The following is a 14,642-nucleotide window of genomic DNA, read 5'->3' on the forward strand; positions in this document are numbered from 1 at the left end:
TCCGTTGAAATGGGCCCCTTACCTCGTGTCGCATCCTTGTATGAAGCTGAAGAAGTTGGATTTTTGGATCCTATTGCACCCCCACACAACCTCAACAACATGACGATGGTGGAGTTCCTAGAAATACTATATTCATGCAAATGTAACATATCTTGCATCTGTTTCCCTTCACAAATTAGGTGTTGCATGGCTACAAGAATCCCTAAGTGGTTCTCCAAGATCTGCTTTAGGGATACCACTTTACTAAATGCAGTGACCTAGATCTGGATCGAGTTTCCTCTGAGTGTGTTAACAAAAACTTAGAACGCTTTCGTAGGGTTCAGATCCTCTAAACTTCCCATCGACCCCAATGGAGAGGAAAGAGGCGATCTTTCTTTTAGATCTACTTCGATTTGAGGGGAATGTTGCAAGTTGAGGAAGCAAAGATCACAGGGGGAGGCTGAATCATGAAGATCAACAACGGAAAACTCCCTAGCAACGCCCACCTCAACCAATGCACCAAGGGATCCTTCGCCCAACTCCATATCTTCAACAACATTGCCGACAGAAGGAAGTGCAAAGTTGAAAGCCACTTGACGGCGCCCCAAGGGATCAAACGAGATGCTGCATCGATAATCATCGAGAACCAGGTTTTGTTGCTCCTTTTGTTATCAACGGTGACCACTATTGTTGTGACTTCATAATTTTCTTTAATAAGATAGGGGGTTAGTTTCTATTGGGTTCTAGCCTCTTTCCCTAATCCACAAACACTAGGTGACTGACTTAAGAGGGTTTTCTGTTGAGAAAATGTAGCTTTGGTTAGTATTTCAGTCAATAAAATAAAATAAGAAAAAAATAAATTTATATTTTTGATTTATGATCCCACAAGTGTCCAAGTCGACCCCTCCAAGATCAAGTTAGCCTACACCAGGAGACACACCTCTTCGCATGGACAAATAACTATATATAGAGCCTATTCACTCTCCTTCAAGGCAGATTCAGATCATCTCATGTATCTCTGTTTTGGTGCACAAATATCTCTGGGGAACCTTGTAGATCTGTGGCTTATATAATCTTCTATGGCACATATGCAAAGGGTCTGAGGCATGATTTCTCTGTGATGTGCGAAGGCTTTGAGGCATGGAATCTCTGTAATATGTGAAGGGTCTGAGGCTTGATATGTCTGTGATATGCGAAGGTTCTGTGGCACATTATCTCTGTGAATAGTGCGAGTTCCGAGGTTGAAGTTCAATCCTCTTAGAGGCTTGTGGCATACCTATTTATGGACATAATTGGAGGGATCATTGTATTTGATATTGGAGGGCTGGCTTGGCACTTGTGGGAGGTCATCTTGTTGATTAGTATTTGCCTATGTAATCTTGTCAAAGATATGCTATTTTGATGTACAATTTGGATTGAATTGGACAATCTCTCACGAGGAAAGGTTGCTAGGTTTTTTCCCGTGGAGTGCGGATTTCCCAGGGTAATTTCTTGTGTCTCTTGTTTATTGTCTTACTGTGATCTTTACTGCTCTATGTATCTTAATGTTAATGGTTGAAATTTTCATGTATAACTACTTACTGATTGGAATGTTTTAAAAGAAGTCAAATTGTATCATTGGAAGTGGTTATTAGTTTGAAAATTGCTATATTATCATATGCCACTAGAAAAATCAACATGGTATGAAAGCCATGGGTGAAGAGAAGCTTGGAAGAGAGGCCCTAGTATTAAATTGCAGATTGTCCAAAAATCTCTTATCTCTGTAATTTCTAGTTGAATGTATGGTGTAAAGGAGTTCTATTTGAAGCACGGAGGACAAATCTAATCTCAAAAGGTTGAAGGTTTGTTTTGAATCAAATATTTTGCAATAGGGTCAAAGCCCTAGTTCAAGATCGAAGTCCCACTCCTTGCATTTGTGAAAGGATCAAAAATTTGCATTGAAAATAGGTTGAATTCTTCTATCTCTGTAGGTCAAATAGTGGATCAAGTTTTGAGAAGTAGAGTAATATCTCTCTTAATAACCTGAAAGCCTCAAAAGAAGACTAAGTAGTCGTTACTATCAAAAGTATGTTTCATAGAATCGAAAACTTCAGAATAGAAGGCTGAAGTTGGAAAAATCTCAGATCGAGCCTCAAACTTATTGCCAAAGACAAAAGGCCTCAGGTCTATTAGTAGAAGTTCGAGTAGCCTCAAGACATGGTCTTGACTATGTCATAAGAAATATTGATAAAATTTGTTTAAAATCTCCTCATGTATCTCCAGGTCACTGATCTAATTACAATCCTAAAGCTTATCCTGTTCAACTTGTGATTGCAAGTATATTGACAAGAAGTCTCATAAAGCAAGTCTTCTATATCTCTGAAGAAGCTAAACTGATGCTAGCTTGGAAAGATTTATGCACTATACATAAAAGAAGGTTATGAGACCTAAACAATGCAATATAAGGAGTTGACTTGATATCCCGAAGAAATTTGAAGAGGATTGATATGGTATGTATCTCAATAGATTTGATGTGCATTATTACCTATTCCAAATGACTTTTAGAAGCAATGATTAAAGACGAATATGAGATCTAAAAAGGAAGGCATATGGTTTGAAGCTTGACGCTCGAGGTATGTATTATGTTTATTCTTATATCTCAAGAGCTCTGTCAATGACCAAGTATAGGTCTAATTGCAAGTTTGTTTCAGTTTGTTTCAAAATCTTTTTTGAAACAAGTGACCTCTAGTTCAATAAGGCAAAGACGATCTCAGTATATTGTAAACCTCTAGTTCAATAAAGCAAAGATGATCTTAGTATATTGTAAAGGTCTGTGCAATTATGGTTGAGAAGACTGAGTTAATGAACTGAACGCATTCCCTTACAAAACATATGAGTCCAAGTTTGGAATGCTCGATCTACTGTGATATGTCTTATGAAGGAATCACATATCAAATTGTCATTCAAAAGCAAGATAAGACCAACACTAAAAAATGAAGTGTGAAGTTAACAATTTTGTGCTTCCTTAAAGATATTGCCTCGTGATCAGAAGCAGGGTATTGAAGAAAAGGCTTTAGAAAATTAGAAGCCGAGTCACTCTCCAATTCATTTGAAGAAGAGTATCATGCACAAGAATTGATGTGTTAAAGATACTTGGATTGAAAGGCTCAATTGAATTGATAATACTAAAGCAATAATCAAGAACGATTAATTGATGAGGATCTAAGATATTTGGACATTTATATATGAAGAAAATCTTGCATATGTCAAGGTCTATTAGACTTGCAAGAAGATGCAAAGTGAAAATCTAGGGTTTGGAAGTATTTTAGATTTCTAGGGCTAGCAAAACTTAACAAGTAAAAATGGTTTATAGGCAAACCCTAGGATTGATCGTTTCTGCTGAAGAAAGAAACCCTAGCTCATGCAAAGGAAGAATGGAATCACGATGATGATGTGGATGAAGCCGACAAAGTTGCTGATGGATGCAAGGAGTTTAAGATTAAGAGGGAGCTGACATGTTCCCAAAGATAAGTATTTTATATCTCTCTTTCTTGTTTATTACTATTGTTGTTGTTTCTATTAGTCTCTTGTCTTTGTATATCTTGCTTGGTTGTGATTGTTCTTCCATGCCCTCCTAGTGAGGATTGCAGGTACATGATGAATGTTGCTAGAGCTGTAGTAGCAGATGGAAAGAATGGAAGAACAAAGCAAAGATAGTGACAAGAAGACTCATGTTGAGCTATGGACTTAGAGGGAGCAGATTTGATCTATGCCAAAAAGAAGTCAATTGTGACTTCCAAGATGAAGATGGCTAGAAGTACCAAGCGAAGGATTACCTCAGTAAGAGGGAGAAGAATATGAAGTCAGGCACCTCGTGTATGGTACTCTCGAATTAATGGATTTTTAGAATGATGATCCATTGTTGAAGATGAGCTTGTGATTTTGATGATCTATTTCTGACTGGGGCTGAGGACTTCTTTGTTCAATGTAAGAGGGCGTTGATTGAAGAATTTTGGTATAATGCATTACTAACTGGGATTGAAAGTGTGGCATAAGTCTGTTGAAATCTTCATTGAGATCCTTTAGAAATTTGGCATAATGGACCAAGAGTCCATGGATTCCTCCATGATAACAAATTTGAAGAAGCTGCCAGACTCTATTGCTGACTTGTCTGATACTACTGATTGGCTCTTTGAACTATTTGCTGCATGGATTTGTAGATTCTGATTAGGCTGGGTGTTCTGAAGAGCACTTCTGAATGCTGTCTTAGCCTGGATATCATGGATGAGTATTGTGCAGACCTCTGTTGCACTTAGCACGACTAAAGCTGAGTATATAGTTGATTGTTTAGCCTATTGTGAAGCAGTTTGCCTTCGAAAGTTGTTTGCTGGTTTGTTTGATCAAGTGCTGGAATCGACTGTGATATATCCAAAGCTGTGTGAAGCTTTCTGAGAATCTGCTTTTTTCATGATAGGTTGAAGCACATTGAGATCAAGTGTCACTATCTCCGGGATGTTGTACAAAGAAGAGCTGTTAGGCTCAAATACATTTCTATTGATAAGTAGTTTGCTGATGTTTTGACAAAACCACTATCCTGGATGAAGTTTGTTTGCTCCTGAGAGAAGATTGGAATGATTGAGAATCCCTCTCTTGGAGAAAGGAAGCATTGGTTGTATAACATCAAGAATCTTCCTTGGGATTGGCTGAGAAACCATGGTTTATGGTTTGGAAGATTGTTTTGGTTACTCCCTTGGGTCATTGAGTTTGACCGAGTCACCTTTATGGTTGGGGAGGTTGGTTCTAAGGCTTGGAGTGATCCCTTCGTTCATTGTGTTAACCGAGAGACCAGTAGGCTTGGTCGGGGATTCTGATTTTGAGTACTCTCTCTTGGGTCAATGCATTTGACTGAGAGACCATATGGTCGGGGAGATTGACTGTTTTGACATCAAGATCAGGATTCCTCCCATGGGTCATGGATTGAAAGATTGTATAGTCGGGGTGTTTGTTATTGAGACATGAATTCCTCCCTTAGGTCATTGAGCTTGACTGAGAGACCCTTGTTTATGTTCGGGGAGATGGACCCTGTGTACTCTCTTATGTCATTGGGTTTGACCGGGAGGCTATTGGTATGGTCGAAGAGTTTGATCTTGATGTCATTGTGTTTCACTGAGAGACCAGTAGGAGAGATTGTCTTTGATTACTCTCTTGGGTCATTGTGATTCACCAAGAAACAATTTCATATGGTTGGAGAGTTTGGCCTTATGAGCAACGTTGATTGATGAACTTGATGCTATGAACCTTTCCTTTTGATGAGACTTGTACATATGATTTTGTGATCTCTCCCTTAGGTCATTATTGGGAGACCAGTGGGTTGGTCGGGGAGATTGATCTTAAGAGAGAATGAAAAGTACCTCCCTCGCTCAAAGGGAGTGTTGAGAAAATGTAGCTTCCATTGATATTTTAATCAATAAAATCAAAGAAGAAAAATTTGAATTTATATTCTTTGATTTGCGATCCCACAAGTGTCCAAGTTGGCCTCTCCAAGATCATGTTGGCCCACCCCAAGGGACACACCTCTTTGCATGGATGAATAACTATATATAGGGCCTACTTGCTCTCCTTCAAGGCAAAATCAGATCATTTCATGTAGCTCTGTTGTGGTGCGCAAATATCTCTGTGGAACCTTGCAGATCTGTGGCTTATATCTTCTATGGCATATGTGAAGGGTCGAAGGCATGATGGACCCTTAACAAAAATATGCCATACATAACTCATGGTTACATACCTGTAGTGTCCTGCACTTTCAGATGCCATGGTTTCTTCACAAAGGTACTGCAATCTTTATTGATCCTTTGCCATCTTCAAGACTTCCTTCCAATGAGTCTTCAAACAGGGATATCACTGCTCTTCTGATAGGACCTGCTTTTCCAAATGTTCCTTTAAGATATAGTATGACTGTTGCTCTTCTTGCTTCAGAATTTCAGGACACAGACAATATGCTACTTTTATTACTGACGGCTACAGGACTTCACAATAGATCTTCAGACAGAGATTTATCCTTGTTGTATTCATTTACTGCCTGTAGCTCCTAGGTCTCACTGCTTACCAGAATGTATAAAAGAGAAATGATTATTGAATGTTGTTTTGAGTACTAGGAATGACCCTCTGGTTAGGGCTTTCAAAAACCACTGATATGGTTTGACAAATGGATTTGTCCTTCACATGAATACCCTTGACAACCACAAATATGGCTCCAAAGGTCGTCTTATTACTTCACTGTCCAAGTCGGCTTCTCAAGTGACTGTGTAGGCTACTTCAGTATATACATATATATGCCCAGAATTGCTTCCTTTAAGACCTCGGCTTCATTACCTCTGCAAGATGAATATGTAGGACTAGATAAATTGTTCTTTTGTCCACCATAAAAAATTCAAGGATGGCAATTCTATTCATGCTGTCTAGACTTCGAATGCTCAGAACAGGTGTCACAAGGTCGGCTTTCCTTGTGATTGATCAAACTTTAAATTGAGTATATATGCTATAGGGTATTTGACATTTGTTTCTTTGTCACAAATTTCCATCTTCTATATCACTGCAAGAAGGATGAACATCCTTGGAGAAAGAAGATTGCAACAATATAGATTTCGTCCTTCTTGAATATGACTGTGACTATGACTGACGCCTTTCACACTTGATCCTATGCTCAGAATTTGATTCTTCCTCTAGATCTTCCAAGCACTTGGATTATCAATGCATAAAACAAGATGACTGATTATACTTTTATGCTTGGGTAGGAGGCTCGGTTCTTACTTCAATCAGTTCAGATCAACACCATCCAAAAATGATTGATATAACCTTTCACATCAGGAGTCTCGACTCCTCTTTCTCAAGGAATATAAGTTCTAAAACAAGCCCTCCAAAATTTCTTTATGCACAGAACCTCAATGTAGGAGACTCGGCTCCTTTTAGGTCTTATGCCCAGAACTTAAGGAGGCTCAGCTCCCTCTTCAACTAAATATTTATGCTCAGAACTCTTCAAAAGCAATCTCGGTTCCTTCTTGGTGGTTACAATAACTTCAATAAAGAATTGATGCTCAAAAATTCAGATCTCTGTGGTAGCACAGAGATTTCAGACTTCTTTAAATAGAGATTTCTTACCTATTGTGCCCAGAGGTTCGATCTCTACATCAATGGACTCAGCCTCCTATAGGCTATCAAACTAGCCTTTTGGTGCTTCAGAACAGAGATTATACACTCTTCAAGACCTTCGCTCTTTCCTCCTCTGACCTGTGGCCTTTACACAGAGACTAGGGCTTTTATATGTGACCAGAATTTGAGTTACTGCCTTCTAGGAGCTCAGTCCTAAGGATCAGAGTTCTCCTTGACGTTTTGAAGCCCTTTATGATCTTCTTCTTGCCCTTAAACAAGCGAACCAAGCTCTGATACCATGTTGAGAAATCTAGGGCATCCATTAGGGTTAGTTTATCACATGATTTCTCTTTAACATTGACATTTACTTGAGATATATTATCACTTCATCATCATCATTATTATTTCTTTTCATCATCAAAATAAATGCCAACAAGAAGATCACAATGCAAACAAAGAGAGACACAGGAAATAGGTTCCAAGCTAGGGCAAAACCCCTCCAAAGGGGGAAAACCCAGAGAACTCCTTATAGAATTTTCAATGAAGACTTCCAAGACCAAGACACTAGACCATCCACCAAGAGACCAGGCCAGCCACCCAAACAAAATCTGTTCTTTACTTCACAATTTTGGATCTGAGGCAATCTGTCCTTCCACAGAGAATTCGGCTGCCAAAGAGAGAGATAAACCAAAATCCAAGACCAAAACAATCTTCCATATTCGCTGTCCTTCCTCCTTTTCACACTTCTGTTCTGCCTCAGATCTCCTTGAGAAAGTCGAATGCACAAGTATCCTTTTGGAGGATGAATTCCTCTCCAATATATAGCCATTTGAGTGGGTCCTCAAGCCTCTTCTAGGCCGACCCTTAGGGCTAGCCGACCTGATCTCTTGGGCAGTCTCTAGACATTTCCATGACATAAAATATTTTTCTTTACATTGATACAAGAGCCCTTCTAGGGGTTTTACATTATGACTTTGACTTTGACTCCCTAGAGCACTCAATGGGTGCACAACCTAGGATCAAAACCATGGGCAAGAAACCCATGTATAAATAATTTTTCTTTTACAAAAATAAATATTTTCTTTTCTTTCTTTTGACAAGTACAATGATTACATCAAGTCATGACATCATAATTATGAAGACCGACACTAGTTACATTTCAACATGTTCCACTTCAAGATTCCACATCAATATTGTTTTTCTTACTAATTCATTCACTTCAAATGAATTCATTCTAGTTATTGATTTTCTTTTTACAAGGAAAACTTCATGGGAAACCCAAGGGGTCGTTCCCCACATTCCTGGATATAACCCCAAGTAAATCTATCTACTAAACTCGTGTGTCTGACTGAGCACCTGCTAGCGTGGAACTAGTCAAATGCCCAACAAATTTGGTGACAGCTGGACAATCTAACCCCCTGGGCTATCATTCTAGCTTATTGGTTTACCTATCATTATTGTACTAATTTAAGATAAACCTCTTCATCTTTATTTTCTCTCTCTTGATAGGAATTGAACTTTATTCATTTCCTCTTAAGTTTTGCGATCAAATTCTTTCTTAGCCATCTAAATATATAACTTCGGATTTTTCCTTTTTCTTTAAAAGTTTAAAGTGCCTTTTCCTTAAAGGTGGACAGATTCTAAGGTTCTGTGCAGTATTCTAATTTTGCTCTTTATTTACTTTAATATTATTTGGACTGTGTTCTTTTACTCAAGATTTTCTGTTAAATTCTTTCTTTGCCAATCTGCTTCTCCTATATTTTAACTGTATGATTCTGGATTTATTGTTTTTCTTCTAAATAGTTTCTCTATCCACTGTTTAACAGATTCTGTTGTAAGTGTTTCTACAGGATGAGGAGATTGATGAAGATACTGCATTCGGTGGCAATTCTGATAATTCAGAAGAGAGGCATATTGCTAAAGGAAGGGTAAATGCTGGTCGCCAAGGAAAGCAAACTTCACAAATTGATTTGAACAGTGACGAGGAAGACCGAATCAGTGGATCTGAAGATCTAAGTGGAAGTGAGGGTGATAATGATGAAGAAGTCTCTGATCGTGATCATTTGAGTGCAGGAAGGCAACAGCTAGAGAATCAATCAGAAGAAGAAGAAGAAGAAGAAGAAGAAGAAGAAGAGGAGGAAGAGGAAGGTGATGAGGAGGATAGTGAGAGACACCAGAAAATGCTTCAAGCTGTTACTGGAATGTCTTCAGAAGCTGTTGAAGGTTACTCACTATTTCTTTCTAAATTTTTAAGTAATCTTGAGGTTACTTCTGTATAGTTGCGTAAGTTCAATCCGTTGATTAAGCTTTTTCTCTCAGTGAAGAGTGTGTTCTGTGCTAGTTGCTTTCTTAGATTCAGAAATGATTGCTTCTGTTACAGATGACAAATTACTCAGATTTGGAATTTCTTGTGACCAGGAAAGAAAAGAAGGAAGAAAATAGTTGTATCTGAAGCATATCCGGAATCTGAATTTAACCTAAACCAAAAACCATCAGGTACTACTGAAAATGTGAGTATTCAAGATCTGATGGCACCTCTCTATGGGAGCTCAGGCTTCGGGTCACTCAGGAAGAGGATGCAGCAATTAGAAAAGAATGCTATGCCGGTGGAGGCACCATTGCCTAAGGTTGTTAAGGAAAAGCTGGAAAGAAAAGCAGCTTATGTACACACAAAAGAAGATGTTACTAAGTGGCAACCAATTGTCAAGAAGAATAGGGAGGCTTCAACTATTAAACTTGATCGAAAGGTAGATGCAGGGAAAACTGGTACTGGGGTTATCGCATATGATTTTACTCCAACGACAGCTTTGGAAAAGGAAATTACATCCTTGCTACAAAGCACAAGTGTGGTGGAAGCTCAGAAAAGTGACGGTGTTGAGCTGCTTGAATTAAATAAGGTGCGTATTTTCATGTTCTTTGAATAAATTGCCCATGTTTTTGATAGATTGGAACTTTTGTAAAATGGCTGTGGTCACAAATTTTAGAGATACAAGTCCCTTGCTGTTTATTCACTGATGCTAGTTTTGTGTATGGTCTATAGCATATACACGGTAGAGCTATTCTAGCTCTACCACTCCTATGTTATTTCAGTTGCCTGTGTTTCGGATAGCTTTGATAGATCTTGATATTTTTTAAAGAACTTCCTCCAAGATTTTGACAGATACCAGCTCATTCATTTTCATGTGCTATTGTTATTTTTTAATTGTATATGATATTTGATTCATACAGTTATTTTACTCTTATCTCCTTTTGCATGTATTTCTAGAAATTATATATTCTGATTAAATTTTTCCATTTACAAGATTGTTCTTGCACACTTAATATTGTAAAATTTTTCGATGTTGCTTCTGACTATTTTTTGGCGATGCATCTGAGTTTGGTCCACATACACACACACACATAACACGTGTGTGTGTGTAAACTTGCATGGGTGCATATATAATGTGCTAAACAATTTTAGTTCTATTGATTGTAAAATCAAAATGTTTACATTTGAGCTTTTGCAGCTTTCATGGGTGCATATAAAATGTGCTAAACAATTTTAGTTCTATTGATTGTAAAATGTTTGCATTTGAGCTTTTGCAGCTTACTGTTGAACAAGTAAGGGAACGCCAGGGCCGACTTGCAAAAATGCGGAATCTTATGTTTCGCCATGAGTTGAAAGCCAAGCACATAAAAAAGATTAAGTCTAAGACATATCATCGCCTGTTAAAGAAGGAAAGGGTAAAAGCAGGTTTAGGTGAAACACCTAATGATCCTGAAGCTGCAAAGGAATATGCCATGAAGCAGGAGTTCAAGCGTGCAGAGGTATTAATGCATTTTTTCTCATATCTTCTGTTGATCCTTATTCATTAGCAGTTCATATAGTGACACATTTTATTCATGTTAAGTGCAGGAAAGGATGACTTTGAAGCATAAAAATACTTCGAAATGGGCAAAGAGAGTCTTAAAACGTGGACTGGAGAAACAGGACGAGGGAACTCGAGCAGCCATAGCTGAGCAACTGCATTTAAATACTCTGTTGAGCAGAAAGATTCATTCTGTGAACGAGAGTAGTAGCAGTGATGAGAGCAGCAGTGAAGATGATGACAATGCAGAAATTACTCTACATTCAGATGATAAACCTAAATCCCAGATCATAGCAAAGGCCAAAGAGGAGACATTGAAGATATTGCAAGATGAAGAGGAAGAAATTCCTAAGTCAGGGCTTCTTTCTTTACCCTTTATGGTAGGCTTCCTCCACGTTTTTATTTCTCCATGGAAAAAAGTCTGTAGCTTTCGTTACATAAAATAGTAAAAGATATGTTAGTAAATGCATGAGCATTCCTTTGATGGCCCAGCAGCCCTGGTAAAAACAGCCCATCAGCGCTGATATGCTCGGACAAAAATCAAAATTTAAAGCTGTAAATACCGCCTACAAAATAGACAGCATTGCTATCCTTATAATGCTGCAGCTATTAAATATCAGTTACAGTAATAATTGCAGAAAATAATAACGAGTCTGATAACCCAGATATTACAAAAAAAATATGAAGTGAATGCCATTTGAGACTAGTCTGACCCAGGGGTCAAAAATAATTTTTGTCCTCTGGAGCTTTTTATCTTCAGAGACCTTGCATGTTTTCTGGTCCAGATCCTGTCCACTCTTCGAAAGCCTGTCAGCTTATTCATTTCTGTGCCTGTAGATGTGATCAAAGGTGACATGAGTGAAAGATGTAATGTTGTGTGTAATTTTCTGGTGAAGCGGCAGCAAAGTGTAATTTCTAAGAGCAGCTTGCACTTGCATCCACTTTATAACAACCTGTGAGTCGCCATAGATGTGAATAAAGTGAACTTCTTAAGCCATGGCTAAAAGGATGAAGGTGTGAAGTGTTGATTCGCGGTAGCATCAGATGTGCTCTAGCCATGAAAATTGGTGGAGAGGCTAAAGCACATGAGATCTCCAAGACCCAGAAATGGTTTGGAGAGATTGTACCCGTTTTGGGAGATATTAAAATAATTAATATTTTTAATCGAGTTCCTAAGTCTAAACTTTGGAAAAATAAAATATTAATGGGTATTAATATAAAACTGGGTTAGAAGGTTCCAAAAATCACGGATCAAACAAATCTAATCTTAGCTGTTGATTAGAGATTTAATCTTGGCCGTTGAAGGACCAATGAGAAAAGTATAAGAAGAGGCTTGAGGGTTAGTTGGAGAACACACTAGAGTGATCAGTCATTCATTTTGCTAGAGTGGGGTTGCTAAGCAAAAGTGAATCAGTGATCAGCAACGAGGGGCAGTGAGTACGAGGCAGAGAGAGCGAGAGCAGCAGCCAGACCAGGCTAGGCAGAGCCCAGCAGAGTCAGCGCAGAGGCTAGAGGGACTGCGTTATCCACGCAGAGTCTACTAAAGTGACGCAGAGGGTCCCAGAGGCTGCGCAATGCCTCAGAGGGCTGACGCAGGAGGCTGAAGCAGAGGTCAGAAGGGCCAACGCTGAGCTTCAATTGTGCCGGAGAGGGTTTGGTGGGACAGGTTTTTTGAATACCTGTTTCCGAATATATAGGTATTGTTGTCGTGTATTTTCTTTGTCGGGTGAGCCAGTTTGGCACCCAGTTGTACTCAAGGAAATACTGCATAATAATAAACCCTCAGAATAGCTGCACCGGTTTTCCCGCATTGGGTTTTTCTGGGGACATTTGTCCAAAAATAACGGTTTCATTTGTGTGCTTGTTTGCGTTAATGTGTTGATTTGTAGATGTTGTGACTGTATTGTGTTTATGTCAGTATTTAACTGCATTAAATAACTTGTTCGAATTTAAACAAGTAGAAGAAATAAACCAGCAGAATACAGATTAATTTTCTAATGGATAGACTTAGAAAATTCAACATGGTATCGGAGTGTGGTTGCAGATCATAGGAGCGCTGAAGGCATCCGCTGAGCAGAGCATTTGCAGCAGAATCAGTTGTCCCGAGTGACAGTAACTGATCCTTGCAAAAGCGACAAAGGAAGGGTTGACGCAGAGGGATTGCGTCATCAGTTTGGGCCAGAGAGAGGCCAGCGTAGAGGCTGAGGAGGGAAGAGAGAGGCTCACATAGAGGCCGAGGGCTGACGTAGTTGGCCGAGGGAGCTGTTTTGCCGGTGCCGGGATTGAGCAGAGCCAAGAAGCTCAATCCTTCAGTTGCTGGGGCGAAGGAAGTTGTGGGCAGTTTGTGGGAGCGAAGTTGCCTAATAGGGTAAGACCAAGGTAGAGGGAGTTGCTGCCAAGGTAGATTTCTAGCCAAGGAATCTAGATCAGTGTTGCAGTTGCACAGACGATTAGAGAGGAGCAACTTGACAGTTGGCAGAAGGATTTCTGGGAGGGAAATCGAGACTCAGAGGGAGTCTAGAAGAGAACTTCTAGGCGGGAAGTAGAGAGACTCAGCAGGAGTTGAACCGAGAACTTCCAGGCGAGAAGTAGAGAGACTCAACAGGAGTTGACAGAAGAGCAACGAGATGGCCGTGAATGGGCTGAGAGATCAAGACAGGCAAGATGGAGTGTCCAACTTTGTGGTCCGGAAGGCCAGGATCTTGTCCATTCTAGACAGACATCGTATCAAGGGCTTCGCTTTGAGAGTGATGGCTATCCCAGTTGACCCGATAGCTAATGAAAGGTACGAGGAGGCAATGGCTAAGGCAAAGTGTATCATCCTTGATGGGGTCAAGGATCATGTGGTCCCACATATTGCCGAGAAGGAAATGACAAAGGAGATGTGGGACACTTTGAAGACATTGTACCAGCATGCTTCCGTGCAGAGGAAGATGCTCTTGGAGAATCAACTATGGTCATACTAGATGCAGAAGGGAGAGCAAATAGATGTCTTCTTCGGTCGGTTGAAGGAGATCTGTGACCAATTGAATTCCATAGGGGCCACGCTGGATCAGGAGTTGATGGTAAGGACCGCACTTAACGCAGTCTCTGAGGATTGGGAGACATTTTTCCAGAGCATACTGGGCAGGGCGAATCTTTTGGATTGGGAAGAACTGTGGCCAGATCTTCGTCAAGAAGAGATCAGACGGCGGACCAAGACGAGGAGTAGCAGCAAAGGGGTCAAGATCAAGAAGGAGGAGGAAGAGGTTGCAACTCTAGCATCTGCAGGAAAGCAGGAGAAGAGGAAGAAGAAGGATCTCTCCAAGGTCAAGTGCTTCCATTGTGGGGTACTGGGTCACTATGCGAACCAGTGACCAAGGTAGAAGAGTAAGGGAGAGGCTTCTGACTCGAAGGTAGCACCAGAGAGGGGGAAGAAAGAAGTCGAGGAGGAAGACGATTGTGCCATGAGTGTTCATGTGCCACTTGAGAAGAAGTGAGGAGACATCGAGTTGTAGTCAGGAGGACTACAGGCGATGAGGGACAAAATCCTTGAGGTACCCAACCTCTTCGATTATACCTTGCTACGGGAGCCCCGAAGAGGGGTAGTAGGACTGGTGGATGTCGGTAGAGACAGATGCAGATGAAGTGATAGGGATTGATTCAGTGCAGGAGTCCCCGGGTAGCGCGAGGCTAGCATGCTGCAAC

The 14,642-nt window shown here is 40.0% G+C and overlaps 1 protein-coding gene across 2 annotated transcripts in view; it reads left to right on the top strand.

Annotated features, from left to right (window-relative positions):
• LOC149175872 (U3 ribonucleoprotein (Utp) family protein) overlaps window positions 1-14,642 on the top strand; it is a 111,465-nt gene that overhangs the window by 3,288 nt on the left and 93,535 nt on the right. For both annotated transcript variants that reach the window (XM_089419770.1, XM_089419768.1), the window contains exons 2-5: window positions 8,958-9,330; window positions 9,526-10,004; window positions 10,693-10,914; window positions 11,003-11,335. In XM_089419770.1, the coding sequence (XP_089275896.1) occupies window positions 8,958-9,330; window positions 9,526-10,004; window positions 10,693-10,914; window positions 11,003-11,335 (1,407 nt within the window). The remainder of the gene's footprint in view (window positions 1-8,957; window positions 9,331-9,525; window positions 10,005-10,692; window positions 10,915-11,002; window positions 11,336-14,642) is intronic.

This window comes from Pinus tabuliformis, chromosome 4_1 (genome assembly GCF_031772625.1).
Source record: "Pinus tabuliformis cultivar Carrire ecotype Pingquan chromosome 4_1, CPIR1, whole genome shotgun sequence".
Taxonomy (NCBI): domain Eukaryota; kingdom Viridiplantae; phylum Streptophyta; class Pinopsida; order Pinales; family Pinaceae; genus Pinus; species Pinus tabuliformis.